Source organism: Asparagus officinalis, chromosome 5 (genome assembly GCF_001876935.1).
Source record: "Asparagus officinalis chromosome 5, Aspof.V1, whole genome shotgun sequence".
Classification (NCBI taxonomy): domain Eukaryota; kingdom Viridiplantae; phylum Streptophyta; class Magnoliopsida; order Asparagales; family Asparagaceae; genus Asparagus; species Asparagus officinalis.
Genome location: NC_033798.1, coordinates 115,592,797 through 115,608,840, shown reverse-complemented (window position 1 = coordinate 115,608,840; position 16,044 = coordinate 115,592,797). Strand labels below are relative to the sequence as shown.

The 16,044-nt window shown below is 37.2% G+C and overlaps 2 protein-coding genes and 1 long non-coding RNA gene across 3 annotated transcripts in view; all 3 read left to right on the top strand.

Moving 5' to 3' along the window:
• Window positions 1-5,007, top strand: part of LOC109840823 (NADH dehydrogenase [ubiquinone] iron-sulfur protein 7, mitochondrial) — a 12,825-nt gene extending 7,818 nt beyond the window's left edge. The window contains 1 exon segment of the mRNA XM_020409602.1: window positions 4,477-5,007. Coding sequence (XP_020265191.1) covers window positions 4,477-4,711 — 235 coding nt within the window. The 3' untranslated portion in view covers window positions 4,712-5,007.
• On the top strand, window positions 8,244-16,044 carry LOC109840821 (far upstream element-binding protein 1-like). Its single transcript, XM_020409601.1, has 7 exons — window positions 8,244-8,586; window positions 9,537-9,643; window positions 9,771-9,956; window positions 10,061-10,156; window positions 10,251-10,322; window positions 11,924-12,043; window positions 14,862-16,044. The coding sequence occupies exons 1-7, from the start codon at window positions 8,364-8,366 to the stop codon at window positions 15,279-15,281; spliced, it is 1,224 nt and encodes a 407-aa protein (XP_020265190.1). The 5' UTR covers window positions 8,244-8,363; the 3' UTR covers window positions 15,282-16,044.
• Window positions 12,507-13,476, top strand: LOC109840822. Its single transcript, XR_002247064.1, has 2 exons — window positions 12,507-13,218; window positions 13,420-13,476. It is a non-coding gene; the product is annotated as an uncharacterized LOC109840822 (long non-coding RNA).

Below are 16,044 nucleotides of genomic sequence, written 5' to 3'. Positions count from 1 at the left end.
TTAGTTGTATTAGTTCAATTCTTGGTTACCGTTGTTTTCTATCATATACCTTAAGTTGACCATAGTAAAACGATATGCATATTGGTAAATATTTTGGAAGAAGGTGATAGTAACTGAAGAAGTTTACATTGCACGTCAATACATTTGATGAATAAGATGATCCTTGTGTTTGGAATCTCAAGCTTTTCCCTCTTTTGTTGGTAAATATTGTGTTTTTATTTGAGCAATTTACCTTTTGTTGAGTAAGTTTGATTTGTGTTGATTATGAGTGAGATTTAGCTTATGTGCTTTGTGTTAGTTCTCCTACGATCTCAAAATTTCCAGTGCTGGTGGTAGGACAGTGTTTATCTCCATTCAAGAGAGCCAAACACAGTCTTGATAGTAGTAGACTAGTAGATGATAAATTCTTTATTTTGGAACAATTTGCATAAGAATTTTGTCAGCAAATTGTTTTTGTTACCTGCTTAAGAGAATTAAAGTTTTAAGAAAATCCTTAGCTGCTTCATGTCAGTTCTGTCTCAGGCTTCGATCCCCTAGATCTACTACTATTTGCACTTCATACTAACAAATTTGGAAGTCTAATTTTTGCATCCATTGTGTTCTTATTGTTAATTTGGTAATTGGATGTGAAAAGTTTGTTTGTTTTTGAGAAATGTGTGTGGTAAAATCATTAATTTATGCTATCTGATTGATGGAGATGCTTTTCCTATGACTTAAGGTGGGAACCTAGTTCTTTATAGCAAATCATCATTTTCTGCGTCCTAGGCTTGTTAGTTCTTATAATCTAAAGAAGAACTTCTGACAAATAATTCTTTGCTGTTTGAATTATAGCTACATAAACAATAATGCTGGAGTTTCAGCTGTTAAATGATTTTCTTAGCAACTATTATCCTCCCACACCCCTGCTAGGAATTTGGAATTGATATTAACATGATGTTTTGGGCTGTTTATAAAATTTTATTAGATTTGTCTTTTGAGAGTGACCCAGTTTTTATGGAAAAATCTTAGATAATGATAATGAGGGATGCTTTACATTTGTTCATTTGTCCTCCTCTTTGACTGCTGATAAGCTGCTAATTACAGTGATCAGCCACATCTAAATTTCCTTGATGGATCTCATTGCACGAGTGTTGAAATTCTTGCAATTAGCTTCATGCCTTCATCTATCACTCTTCTCATTTTTAGTAAAAATGATTATTTTACCATGATGTATTCCTTTCTCACTTGTTATGCTATTTCTTCCTCATTTTTAGTAAAAATGATTATTTTACCGTGATGTATTCCTTTCTCACTTATGCTATTTCTTCATTTGTTGTTAATAAAGCATCTGTTACCTCTTCTATACATCGCACAGACTATTCATTTATTGATATTTCTCGTGTCAACTCTGTTCTCCCCTTCAGTTCACATTATCCTCTTTGTAAGTTTGGTTGAAAAACACACGCCATCTTAGATGTATTTCAAAATTCTCTTTTTTCCATACTTTCCTACACCTTCATTTATTACTATGCAATTTCTTGTTCAATATGGTGTATTTTCAATTGCATAGGAATAAGTGAAGGTGGTATCATTCTTTTTTTTTTCTTCTAACTCTTGTTTTTTCTAAGTTCTCAAAACCCGTCTCATAAACTGTAAACTATGTATTATTCTTGATATTTGCAAACCAATAGACATTCGTAAGTTTCATGGAGACCCTTGCACAAACATTTCCCTAGGGTTGTCTGTTTATTGATTGTAAAAGTCAAGATCCTTAATAATAGAACCAATATCTATGTTCAAAAGAAGAAGAAAAAAATTGCATCGAGCAAAACATATTGCATTGGCAGTAGGTAATTAAAGCAATGTAACACTAGATAAGGCATTGTAGTTTTTATGTTACAAAAGTTAAAGGATGGGTTAATCCAAGCAAGTCGAATGCTATGCTCTAATAGCTTCCAAGTCAAAGGTTATGTTAGATTATAATTATTTGTATTCTTTCTCCTGCCTTTTCTGTCTGTTGTGCTGGAATGGTGGTGGGAAGATTAAGCCGATAAATTTCAACTTTTTAGTCATTACTAGTTACTGATCAATATTTTGCCGCCGTTCTGGTCACTTTATTGGACCAAAATGTTTTAGAATCATTGCTCTGTTGTTTATGCTGTTTAGAGTCTTAACTTTTTTTGAACCATTTAGTTTTGCAAATGTTGAAGCTCGTTGATTGATTCAAAGTTGCTATAGAAATTGAACTTACTGAATCCTATGACCTTTTGGAAAATTTAACTTGACACTATAGTTCTGACATATGGATGGTTCTGGAGTAGTACTATTGTTGCTTAGTACGCTTTATCTATGCTTCGTTCTTTGAGACTTAATATTATGATTGTGATTGGAATGACTTTCCTATATTTCACTAGTTCTGAATATGCTAATTTAGCTCCCACGGGTTGGAGATAAGTTTAAAGTAAAAAAAAAGGAGAGTTCCAAATTATTAGCAAGAATTAGACTTCCTCATGCAAATATTACGTCCTTGAAGTTACATAGGAAATTCAATGAAGGATAAATAAAAACTTAAAAAGAGAGGAAAAGGTGACTGGGGGAGAAAAAGGTGAGAAAGAAAGAAACTAACACACTCTCTCCATGTGTGCACGCGTGTTTTCAATTGCTGGTAGTTGAAGGGTGGGGGGAAGTCAATTGTTGAAGAACTGAAAATATTTCAATTAAATCTATTATTGAAGATGTATGTTTTGCGATCACTCGAATAATGGGTGAGAGATATTATTATTATTATTATTTTGTTTAGGACTTAGGGGTAGTATAGGTTGTAGGGTTTTGATTTTGTGTTTAGAGATAATTTCGTCCTTAAGTGTGCTGATTGATCTTCCATTTCCTCTGGATCTATTGTGTGTCATGGATAATAGTGTTCATTTCATGGTAAGGCCTCTATGGCTACAAACAATGAAGAGGGAGGGAACATAGAATGTAATTGGAAGAGTAGTGGAGAGGGATTGACTACATGTGATCACTTTCCTCTAGGGTCTGATAAGCAACTGAATATATATGGAAGTCGATAGAAGGAGAAAGTACTTTCTCAGTTCTTTTATTTATTCATCTTGTTTAAATGCTAGAGAGCAAAACAAAAGTTTAGGTGACATCTGACGGGTCATTCCCTATGTTTTCTTTAGTTCCCATAGAAGCAGACATTTATGAATGAGAAGGTGAAGAAAGAATAAAATACTATTCTGTCTCTCCTCCCATTCATTTTCCATTCAAATTCTCTAAAATTTAAAGGGGAATGCTAACTATATTACATACTCTATACTATTTTTGTACTACAAGACACAAAATGTGTTGCCTTTGTCCCAAATTGCTGTTAGAAATTATGAGTCTCTAAGGATCCAACTTTCTTGTCTTGTAGTGCGAAAGTAGTGTAGAGTTTGTACCTATAATTACCATTACCCATGCCTCCCTCAGAGCTTTTGGCATCTCAAATATACTCTACATGATCTTCTCTACCACAATCTTGAGCACGTACATAGCTTTGAGGCCTTGATGTTTCACTTTCGTAGTGCATTGCCTGTTATGTGAGGTGTTGAGATTTCGATAATCCCGATAACCGTCCAGAGATCCTGACCTTGCACATAAGATGTCACACGAGTCTCTTAATAGATATAGACGTTGTCTTTGAGCTTCCTGAGTGTAGTAGTAGTGTTGCTAGATCTGCCATCATGATGTGGTAGTTGCTTAACGTTCCCACGAAGGCCTGGTTCTTGACCAATCAACTTCACAGTTCTAGACTGTGCACAAACTTTTGCTTTCACGAATACTGAGAGGGTCATTGTTGCAGAAGAGGCGGTCCCTGGGAGCATGCTCCAATGCCACTTGTTTAGTAGAGAAAGTAGAGAAAGTGAACACAAAGAAATAGTTTATTATTAATTCCTTTTCGACAACTTTCCACAGAAACTCTCTAATACAAAAGGGGTCGCAATTATACTTGGTTTCATAGCTCAAGTGATTTACCCAATCTCTTAAGTTGTCTCTCTCTTAATTGCCAATTGGAACACAACACTCACTGTAAATTATGATGTCGTTTGATGCTATTCAATACAGACCATCTCATGGGCATAAATGAGTTTCCAACTTTCTGTTGCTGTGAAACCTTGTTTATTTATTTGAAAGTTCAAAAAATATGACTTCAGACATCTAATTGGAAACTTACGAGTTAATATTAATAATTTCCTTCTATGTCATAGATGAGAATTGGCTAGCAGGCAGAATCTTCAACTTTTAAGTCTTTAATGTTCCATGAAAATATTTATGAAAATATTTTGTTTGATTCGTCCTATAATGCATATATCACCCTCATTTTTCTTTATCTTTTTATCTCCAAGATTTGGAGGGTGACATCCTGGTGTTCAATCTGTTTTTCATTGACCTTGAGTTACAAAGGTGATTAAGCTCATTTTGGCAGTGTTTATGACCACTTCACTTGATATGCAGGGTTTATGACCAGATGCCTGAGCCACGCTGGGTTATCTCCATGGGAAGCTGTGCAAATGGTGGTGGCTATTATCACTACTCGTACTCTGTTGTTCGTGGCTGTGACCGAATTGTTCCGGTTGACATCTACGTGCCCGGATGCCCTCCTACTGCTGAGGCTCTTCTCTACGGCATTTTGCAGCTGCAGAAGAAGATCAACAGGAGGAAGGACTTCCTACATTGGTGGACCAAGTGAAGGGAGAGGGGGGGGAAAGGTACATTGGACTTTTTACCGTATCTCTGCTGTGTTTTGCGTTGTGTTGCAATAAAGAGCAAGTGCTCAACATATCGCATGTTACTGAGTTGTTTGGAATGATTTGGGAGAGCGATTCCCCTTTCTGTTATACTATTGGAGGTAGTACTGTTTGGTGTATTCCAGCTTGCTGCTTTTAGTTTGCACCCTTTGTGGGGGTATTGATTTCCTGTTAACAAGAAGAATCTGTATGTGAAAATGACAAGGATTTTCAATTATGAATATTTATTTTGTATGTCCGGCTTCATGCGTTTTCAGTTCTGTGCGCTCATCTGACTGAGTTTGAAGGCATTTTGTTTTAGCTTAGGCATAGTGTCATGTATGGTAACTAGGTTTGTAATTAAGAAAAAGCGCAAAACTGCGCTGGGCCCGGATGCTCTGTAGTAGAATTTGTTGCTATGACCTGTGTTTCTAGGTTTTTTGCAATGATTTGAGAGAGCTATCCTTCTATTTACACCATTTTTGGTGACACGCGTTGAAAAATTATCTGTTTGTGGGAATGAGAAGGATTTCGCTTATCAAGTTCTATTTTCTGTTCTCTGCGGAGTTCAAAGCATTTATTTATGTATTCTATGAAATCTAGCAACTTATGGTGCTACAGGGAACTGAGTGAAAAGGACCTAAAATCTATAGGTTATGCTCGTTGAATTAGGAAAGTGGTAGAGGCACACTCTCAATTACAACTCTAACCACGCCCATTCTCTCTCTTGCTACAGTACATCAGGCCCCGCATGAGCTTTTAAATTTTTAAAATTCTATGTGAGGCCCGGTGTACTGTAGCAAAAGAGGGGGGAAAAGAGAGGGGGATGTGGTTAGAGTTATGGTTGGGGGTGTGCTCCTAGTGCCACTCGTCGAATTTAGCCATAGGAGTTGGCCGAGGACTTAGGAACTGTGTGGAAAAGAGCTTAATAATTTGTAAGGGATGTAAAATTTAAGTTAAATTGTATGATATATAATCCATTATAATCACATAAAGCCTCGCATTCAAAGAAGTTAAAGTGTATGGCATATTAATCCCGTGTTATCTCATAAAGCCTCCTACTCGAAGACAGCGGAGGCGATTAGAAAATCATCATGATTCGTATTCTAACAGAGTCGATTTTTAATATTCTTACTCTCTTTTCGAAAAGTTTACTTTTCCTTTGTGGGAAGTGCGAACCTTTTGGTTTCTTTATACTCATAGGCCTAATTGCACTTAAATACCTTATTTTCACAACTTCGCACTTATACACCCTAAAATTTAAAAATGTTATGGTGCTTTCGGTCATTAAAGTACGACCCTTTTTCAGCAACGGACATGTGTCCCCCCTACATGCACCACTCAAACCAGATTGACGGTCAAAACAACCAAGAATCTCAACTTAGCCGATACGCCGAGTCGACATCTCCTTAGATCAACTCGAATGACGGTACTTGTTGGTCCTCTTGTCGAAGACGACTCGCTACGAGCCCACTCGACCAATTATTCGACGCCTCGCAAGGTCGACTCGAAAGGCGTTGCTTCTCAGCCAAGCTAAAAGACGACTCCAGCCTCGAGCCTCTCCCACTGACAGCATGTTGGCGTCACATTAAATGCTTGACAGACACATCATACCTCTAGCCCCAATCATCTTAATGACTCATCAGACCACGTCAGCATCGCTGTATCTCCAATCACTTCTCATTTAATGCTGAGGTGATCTCTCATTCACTCGCCGACCAGCACGTGTAAAGTAGGTGCTGACGCAGCCACCAGTCCATACTTATTTACTGTTATCCTGTGTTCGGCCGAAATGACGGTCTACCCTTTCAGCACCACCACAAATAGAAGTACTATTCTCAACATAGAGAAGATATTTTTCTGAAAAGATTCTTTTTCCTAGCAATTTCTAAGCCATTTTCAGGCTATTTTTCCAAGTAATATCTGCTAATTATACTGCACTATACTAAAGAACTTATGTAGTTCTTCATTTTCTCACTCAAGTTCACTAGTTGACTTGATCGTCGGAAATACAACGGGGGAACTAAGCCTCGTCCTGTCACGTGTTGCTATTTGTGCAGACTGAAAGCTACTCAACTCAAAACAAGATATTCAGAGAAGTGACCAGCTCCTAATCAACCTCACCCTCATATATTTAGATGTTTGATTATTTAACATCGACAAAAAAATATGCATTTAAATATCTTAAAGTTTTTAAAATTTTATTGTATATAGTTTCCCACTAGTAGAATGTGGTTTTAGTTTGTTGATGTTGTGGTGTTGCTTTATAATGAGTAGAATCTCTTGACTATGTGATCACACTTTTAGAGTGTGTGGTTGACATTTTGTAATCAGCCTAAATTTTGAATGAAGGTAGCCAGAGCCTCTTTCGGGAGGTTCCATTATTTTTCATAAATAAATAAATAAAAAGGGGAAAAAGAAAGAGAATTGCACTTAAATGTCCCAGTTACGCAAATTCTCATGCGACACCCATATACTAATCTTAGAATACTTTTTAGGTCTTAATATTTGTTAAAGTATTAGACAGAGCCAAAACTTATTGTTAAAATAGAATTAGAGTATGTTCGAAATACAATTGCAATAGTTTTAACAATAAGTTTAACAAAAGTAAAGGGTTAATGAAAGCTCTAAAATAGCATATGAGTGTTGCATGAGAGTTTTTAGAGGGAAATTCTCGCGCTTGCATAACTGATGACACGTAAGTACAAATTATGAAAATATAGGAAATATAAATGTAAAATTTAAAAATTGTAGAATATATAAATGCTGCCAAAAACCAAGCAAGGTATACAAGTGAGAAGTAAGGGAAACAATAGGATATTGAAGTACAATTGAGCCGCTTTTTAATGTTAAAGCGCTTTGGTCCATTTTCATCGCTTCGGCTAGCCCATCAATTTATCTCGGGCTTAATTAGGTCAAACACGCAGCATCCGGTAAATCAAATCGTAAACCGTAAAGGCGTAAACGACCTCATCGATAGCCGACATCATCATATATTGGACAAATTTTCAAAACCAACCCATTTGAGTTTTTATTCGCAAAAAACAACCCGTTTCTAGGATATTTGCAAAAACCAACCTGGTTTCAGCGTCAGCGCTGAAACCAGGTCGGTTTTTGAATTTTTTTTTTTGAAACTTCACGGGAGTTGAACTCCCGTGAAGTTTAGAAGCTTTTAATTAATCTACTAAACTTCACGAGAGTTCAACTCCCGTGAAGTTTCTTAGTTCAAAAATAAATTTTTTGAATTGTGAAACTTCACAGGAGTTGAATTCCCGTGAAGTTTAGCAGCTTAATTAAAAGCTGGTAAGCTTCACGGGAGTTCAACTCCCGTGAAGTTTCGAATTTTTTTTTAAAAGCCGACCTGGTTTCAGCGCAGAGGCTGAAACCAGGTCGGTTTTTGCAAATTTGTTTAAATAGGGTCGTTTTTTGACAATAATAAATTTCTAAATGGGTTGGTTTTGAAAATTTGTCCATCATATATTCTCTCCCTAGTTGGATTCGCCTCCAATTCTAGGGTTTCCCTTTCCCCCCGGCGCCCCTCTCCCCAATCTATTCGACTATTCTCCAAAATCTCAAACCCTAGAATCCCCAATCACAGAAACTCCGTACCCTCCAATGGCGGACGAGTCCCAGTTCTCTTCTTCTCGACCCGACAACAAGCGGAAGTTCGACGACCCCTCTCCTCCTCCTCCTCCTCCTCCGCCTTCATACAACAGCGTCCCTCCCCCTCTCGATGGGATCCAGCTGGCCAAGCTCAAAGCCCAGGAGATCGCCGCAAAACTCTTCAGCGAATCCGAGGCCAAGCGACCCAGGGCCGACAACGGCGCCGCTGCCGACGGTTTGTGATTATTTTTCTCGTCTAGTAGGTTTCCAGTGTTGGCTATGATTTCTGATTGTGTTAGATTAGGCGAAAATTTGATCTTTAAGGGCATAGTGTCCGATTTCGCCGATTAGGGGTTGGATCTACTGTTGCTGATGACTTGGTTCCGTGTTGCGTGTATCTTCACGGGTTATTTGACTCGTGACGGGATTTGGTTGCTTGGGATCTTGTTTTGACGATCTCGTGTTAAAAATTACCGATCTCATTGCCTACGGATTTTTCAATGTCTACGCTTGGGTTTGTGGGGTTAGCCTCTTATGATTAGGGTTTTCAGCTGGAGAAGTACCATTTCATCTAGTTATCTAACTAGAATTATTGTGTAGAAGTTATATTTCTGATCTACTGCCGTTGTTGTTGAGAATGATACTGCTATTGATGTTAGTTGATGGAGTTTAATTGTGTCTGTAGTATTTTATTTGTTCTTCCCTGGTAATATAGTTTTAATTCTCCCACACCTTTAACAAAAGGAATGGTAGTTATATTTCTCCTTTGAATGGTCTCCTTCACAGGGATTCCTCTGTTTAGCAGGGAGATTTTGATTTCTAAATATTGTTTCTTACAATTTGCTTTCTTGTCTTTTTAGCAATCAGGGTACCATGAATAAAGTTGGATTGTATATAGATGTCGATCGCAAAGTGTTCTCGATTTGTCACTTTTTGATTGTTACTTCTGTTCTGTTTCTAGCATTTGATCACCCTTTTGCGTGATGCGTTAGTGGTCTACTCTGACATTCATTATATCACAGTGCAAGATCTAATTTTTTATTTGGATTCATGTTATTTTATCTTATATTGCTTTCTTCTTAAACAAGGATAACATTTTTGGTTCTATTATATGAATATTTCCAAATTTTTGGAAAATTTACTACTTCTGTTATTTGATTTAACTCTATCATTTCTCTTATTCAGATCATATGCAGAAGCCTTTCAGTCAAATGTCTTCCCTCGCTCAACCTGCATCGTTTTCTTCGTATGGCTATGGCAATAGCAAGAAGATTGACATTCCAAATGGAAGGGTGCTGAGCTTTGTGTTATACATTCTCATCGGCAAATATGCATCATTGCATTGAGACTGTCGGTTTTTTTTGTTTTCTCTCTTATTTTAATCAGTTATCTTCTGCCTGTTCCTCTCTTTTTTTTCAGGTTGGAGTTATCATTGGTAAAGCTGGTGAGACAATTAAGACTCTCCAGCAACAATCTGGGGCCAAAATTCAAGTGACTAGAGACATGGATGCTGATCCTAATTCGCAGACTAGACCTGTAGAAATCACTGGCACACCTGAACAGATAAGCAGGGCAGAGCAGTTAATTAATGAAGTTCTTGCAGAGGTATGCGTTGTGTGATTACTTTAGCTCCCTAGTTGCTGATAGCTTGTTTATAGTTTCGTTTTGATTGCTTTTTGCACTTTCTGTTAACATGACATCTGGTGTAGGCTGATGCTGGGAGTTCTGGAATTGTTTCTGGTCGTAAATTTGGCGGAGATCAACCTGGCGCTGAACATTTCTCCATGAAAGTTCCTAATAACAAGGCATAATAGCAGGATATACATGCCTATGCTTAGATTTATAAACTTATGTTTCTATCTCATTTAAGTAAATTGCATGCTTGCTTGCTTCTCTTAGGTTGGTCTTATAATTGGTAAAGGTGGTGAGACAATTAAAAGCATGCAAGCTAACTCGGGAGCTCGTGTCCAGGTTGTGTTTTTTCTTTTGAAATTTTTTATAAATGCTTGGTTTACTACTTCCTGCATTTGGCTTCATCTCATGGCAATATTTCATGCATTTGATGATGTGTCTTATTTCTCTAATTATTATGTCTGTGTATACGATCCCTTAACTGCAGCTTATAATTCAATATCGCAATTTGGTTATCTAATCTTCATCTTAATCAAGAGTTCTTGTGATGTTTTGTTTAATGTGTGATAGAAAAGTTGAGACTGTACTAATTCAAGTTGCCCGGTGTATTAAATTTGACTAAGACTGATATGTACTAGGTTTAATGCTCTGCTGTTTTTGTTCTTTTAATTTCTTTTATATAAAGTCACATAAACACGTGGAATGCTTCTTACTTTTCCTCTTCACTCTTTTATTTTGACTCTGACCTTTATTTCTTTTTCATATATATGCTACTTTCTGTCAATGGACGCCCCTTTGTTTCTGAAGGACAATGTTTAGTAACAATTTATATCTTGCAGTGTGTTTTGCGTTATTCTAATCATCAGATTTCGTATTTAAGCTTCTGGCATAAATTACTTCTATGTTTTATCCAAGGTAGTTATTGAATTTATTTGCTTCAGTAGTGTTCATGGTTTGCTGTAAGGAATGTGTTTGACCTTTTTTCTCAGCTTGTCATAATTTTCGTTATAACTAAATTGCTAGCTTCCTTTTGAGAAGTAACTAATGGTGTTTCTTACTCAAATGTTTTTTCAATAAAGCGGGTTATTCCATTTTCTAATACATTCTTTATACATTGTTGTATTCTTTGCTTCCTTTCTCTGAATGCTTGTGTTATGTTCCTCATCATACTGGTCCTTTCCTCCCATGGAAAGCCATTTCAAATGTTTTTATGTTCTTTGTTTAAAATTTATTTTGATTATTTGCTCACTGGCAACTGCACAAGGTTTTTATTTTTTTTGCTTATTCTTGAGTATATGAATATATATGTATGTGTGTGTGTGCGTGTGTGTGTGTGTGTATATAGACACGCGCGCGCGTGCATATATATGTATGACACATACATATATGTATAGACACACACATATCTATCTATGTATGTATGTATGTATGTGTGTGTGTGTGTGTGTGTGTGTGTGTGTGTGTGTGTGTGTGTATACATGCATGTGTGTGTGTGTGTGCGCGCGCGCCAAACGTATATATATGAGAAAAATGGGTATGCTCAAGCACAAATTTTGTGCTTGGTAGTGAGGTGTCATATTCCCATCCACTCATTCCAATTCCCAACCACTCCCCAACCCATGTGAATGTGGGCCCCGATTTCAATGAGTGGAGGGGAATATGTCACCTCACTACCAAGCACAAAAACTTGTGTTTGGTACCAAGCATACCCATTTTTTCTCTCTCTCTCTCTCTATACACACACGCATATATATATATGTGTGTGTGTGTGTGTGTTTATATTTATATATATGTGTGTGTGTGTGTGTGTGTGTGTATGTGCGCTCGTGCATATGTGTGTTTATGTTTTTGTACTTTGTTTTGGGTATTTGCCATTGTCTTAGCATTTCTGCTTTAGTTTTATGATACTTGTGTTTTGACTCCATTGCTATTCGTTTCAGGTTATACCTTTGCACCTGCCTCCTGGTGATACATCCACTGAAAGAACGGTGCATATAGAAGGTACCAGTGAACAAATAGAAGCTGCGAAAAAACTAGTCAATGAGATTGTGAGCGGTGAGGTATGGGTTCTCCCTAGGCCCTTATTTTCCATTCTTATATTAATGTCTTGTTTTTCACAATGATGTTATGTGTTTATAATATATATATATATATATATATATTACTAATTATATATAATATATATATATATATATATATATATCATATATATATATATATATATATATTTATATCATATATATATATATATATGGGAGAGAAGAGAGAGAGAGAGAACGGGAGGTGAGGCTGGCAGGCGTAGGAAAATTTCCTACGCTGCACATGTATGACATGTGAGCCGCCAGCCGATGTGACTAGTGGGGGGCTCCACATGTCATAGCACTTTGCAGCGTAAGGAAATTTCGCTACCGCTGGCAGCTCACCTCCCGTTTTCCTCATATATATATATAATATATATATATACTATATATATTATATATATATATATATATATATATATATTAAAATTATTTATATATATGATAATTATTGGTTCTGTGGATTACAATATGTGATAAGAATATTCATGTTTGGAGGTTCGCCAGTTTGTTTCTGGCTATCTAAACTGTTAGTTTTGAATGGGAACTTGCTTTAATGACATTGTCATATTTAGTCTGCCACATTCATCACTTTGTAACACAGGAATTGGTATTATCTATTTATCCTGTTGGACATTTGACTAAATTTTCAATTTCAATGGTTGGAACTTTGGGAAATAGTTAGTTCATTGCAGTGGTATCCTGTATCTTTACTTCAACCCAATGATCTTTTAGAAGATATGAAGCTTCACCGCAAGGATTTGGAGGTTTGCTACTTTTTATGGAATCCTAAACTAATGTGTCTTATAATGATAATCCTATATCCTGGCAGGTATAATCACTATCAACCCATTGCCACACTATGATTTTACTTTTTTTAGGGATAGCTGTCTTCTGTCATAGTCACTAACTGCTATCAATAATATTTGCTAGCCCAGATTTGGGCTTTACAGTGTTGCATCTTGTTATTTTGCTAGGGTTTTTTTCTCCGTAAAGTGTCTGTTGTCCTTCCTAGGTGTTGTGGGGTCCAGGTGATCGAAATTGTAATAATTTTACTTTCTGCACCTTGTTTTCAATTTATGCTAAGAGTGGTTAATTTTTATATTTAAGTTGCTAGCTTTGAACAAAATCTAGATAGCTTTTATATGGTATTCCGGGTCTGCTAAAGAGTGATCATCTCTCTTGCTTGGCCATGTTCCAATAGCAATCGAGTCAAAAATACGGATTTATTTTTGTATTTAAGTTGGTAGCTTTGAACAATATCTAGATAGATGTTTGGTATGAGATACCATATAGCCCTCTGAATAAGTAACTTTCAAGCATCTGGTCTAGCATCGAGAGTTGATATGGTATTCCAGGTCTGCTAAAGAGTGATCATCTTTCTTGCTTGGCCATGTTCCAATAGCAATTGAGTCGAAAATACGGATTTCTTGCAGATCTGACCAAATTCGTTTACTTTATATAGGGTTTTTTTCTTTAATCATATATTCGTAGGAAAAGAAAAGTATGTGACATTATCATGAGAACATATACATATTGACTTTACAATTTTTTTAAGGTTTTGTAATTTAGTTCTTTTGACGCAGTATCTCATCTTGTCATGAGCACATGTGATATTAAATATTTTGATGCTTGATTCTTTCTCATAATATGTAATTAGTGCTGTTCCAGCTAATATTTGTATTAATCATGGCAGAAATTTGAATCTTGAAACTGTATCCTTTAAACAATTATATTATTGGAAGTATCTGTCAATGTAATAGTTCTCAGTTCCTTCTCTCCTTTGAGAATCACTTTATTAAAGTTTGTGGTTTGTAGGTTGTGTTACTGGGATTCTTATGCACATATCCAATTACAAAGTCATAGGCTAGAGCTGATTATTTTGATCATATATTTGATGATAATGAGGAATAAATGCTGATAATGTTATGAATATTTGAGCTTATTGTTATTGAGGGCTATTGTAGGATTAGTTTGTGTTGGTGGTCCCAACACATTGCAGGTCTGTAGGCAAGCAGTTGGTTGTCTTTCATGGCTTGATACGGGTATGGTCTTGAACCTCCACTCCTACAGTAATTATTTGATATTTTGATTGAGATACCTCAAATTTCGCTGCTTAGAAGGCATATACAAACGTTATATCATCTTATTACTAGGGAGAGATGAAGTTTGGCAAATTTTGTGCTGTTGTCCATATAATTCAAATTATTCTCTTGTCCTTTCTTTGGCAAAATATATTACATGTCTAGCTTGGCATTGTTCCAATTAATTTTGAATTAGGAGAGGATCGGCATCCACTGATGTAGCCGGAAACAGTTCCCTCCATAATTATGGTACGTGTGTTTCCCTTCAATAATGAAGCAGCTGTCATTCCATTTGATTAATAGCAAATGCTTCGTGATTTCATGGTCTTTCTGTATATAGTAAAACACACACCCCGATTAAATGCAAAGTATTCGGATATATTGCAATGCATTACTACAAATTATTTAGCTCCCCTTTCATTGGCAATAGATGGTTCCATTATAAATGCGTCTGTAGTGTTCGTCATCCCTAATTAGTTTTATTATACTGGGAGAGGATTGGCATCCCGCTGATGTAGCTTGAAACAGTTCCCCATTGTGGTACGTGCGTGTTTTCTTTGTTGTGAAACTTGCATTTCAAAGCCTGGAACCTGATTTTACATTGAATTTTATTTCTGTTAAATGCTTCTTTACCTTTTCTGTTTATGTAAATTATGTTCCCTTCTCCATTATGTATGGAAATATTATAAGTTCGTATACCAACATTTTCTGTATAGGTTCGTTTGAGGAATCCCCAGCAAAGCTACCGCCCTCCTCAACCTCCAAGCTGGGGTCCGCCTGGACAACCTCAATTGCAGCAACCAGGATATAACTACATGCAACAACCTGGAGCCTACCCTCAGTATTCACAACCTCCATATGGAGGCTACCCACCTCAACCTGCTACCGCATATGCTGGATATTCTTCTGGTTGGGATCAAAGTTCCACACAAGGAACTCAACAAACTAATCCTGGAACTGGTTATGATTACTACAAGCAACTAAGCAGCAGCAGCCCGCTGCCGCCGCCTCTCCACATCGGCACCTCGATATCCAGCCTACAATTACAGTCAGCAAACTTATGGTGGTGCTTCTTACTATCAATCTGGACAGCAGCAAAGTTATGGACAGGACAACTATGCTGCTGCTGGTTATAATGCTCAAGCAACTCAGAGTGGATACTCCCAGCCAACATCTAACACCCAAGCTGGGTATGAACAATCTTATGGATCTGCTCCGGCTTATGCCGGAAATACAGCGAATCCTGCTAAAGATGGATCGACTCCTCCTCAGCCTGCTGCTCCTGTACAACCTTCTCCAACCCAACAAGGGTATGGAAGTCAACCACCAAGTAGTAATCCACCGAGCTATCCCTCTCAGGTAACTTCTCAATCAGGGTATGGCGTGCCCCCAATTTCTCAGCAGGGATATGCTCAACCTGGTTATGGACAGTCTCCTCAAGGCCAGAAGCCACCAGCAACTCTGCCTGTTTATGGGCAACCGCCCTCCAGTCAAGCTGGTTATCCTGCACCAGCGCAAGCAAGCTACGGGCAAACATACCAGCAGGTCCCATTATGGGTTCGGCTGGTTATGCACAACAAGTCTTATGGTGCATTCTTATGCAGTGGGTGGTATTGCTCAGCCCCGGCTTGAGGTAGTGAGGGTGGTAGACAGCTCCAGCGGGCGGCTCTGGGTCAGTGAACAAGGCTTCTCCAAAGAGTTAGATTCAGTGCAAGTTTTTTTTATCGGTAAGTTCGCCTTTGATATGTTAGGTTGTAGCTTAGATAGTGTTATCGTTCGTCAGCTTTTGAATCTTCTTTGTGTGTTATGTAATGTTGAAAGGATTGACAATGTATTAGTATCTTTCTGTGTATTTGATATATTGTTTCTGAAAGGCTGAATACTTTTGATTGCACTTTA

What these genes read in the sequence shown, in the direction of transcription:
- LOC109840821 (XM_020409601.1), top strand. Translation starts at nt 8,364, where the DNA reads ATGGCGGACGAGTCCCAGTTCTCTTCTTCTCGACCCGACAACAAGCGG. An exon ending in TTGACATTCCAAATGGAAGG is followed by an intron (nt 9,644 to 9,770) that starts GTGCTGAGCTTT and finishes CTTTTTTTTCAG; the next exon opens with GTTGGAGTTATCATTGGTAA. An exon ending in TGAAAGTTCCTAATAACAAG is followed by an intron (nt 10,157 to 10,250) that starts GCATAATAGCAG and finishes TGCTTCTCTTAG; the next exon opens with GTTGGTCTTATAATTGGTAA.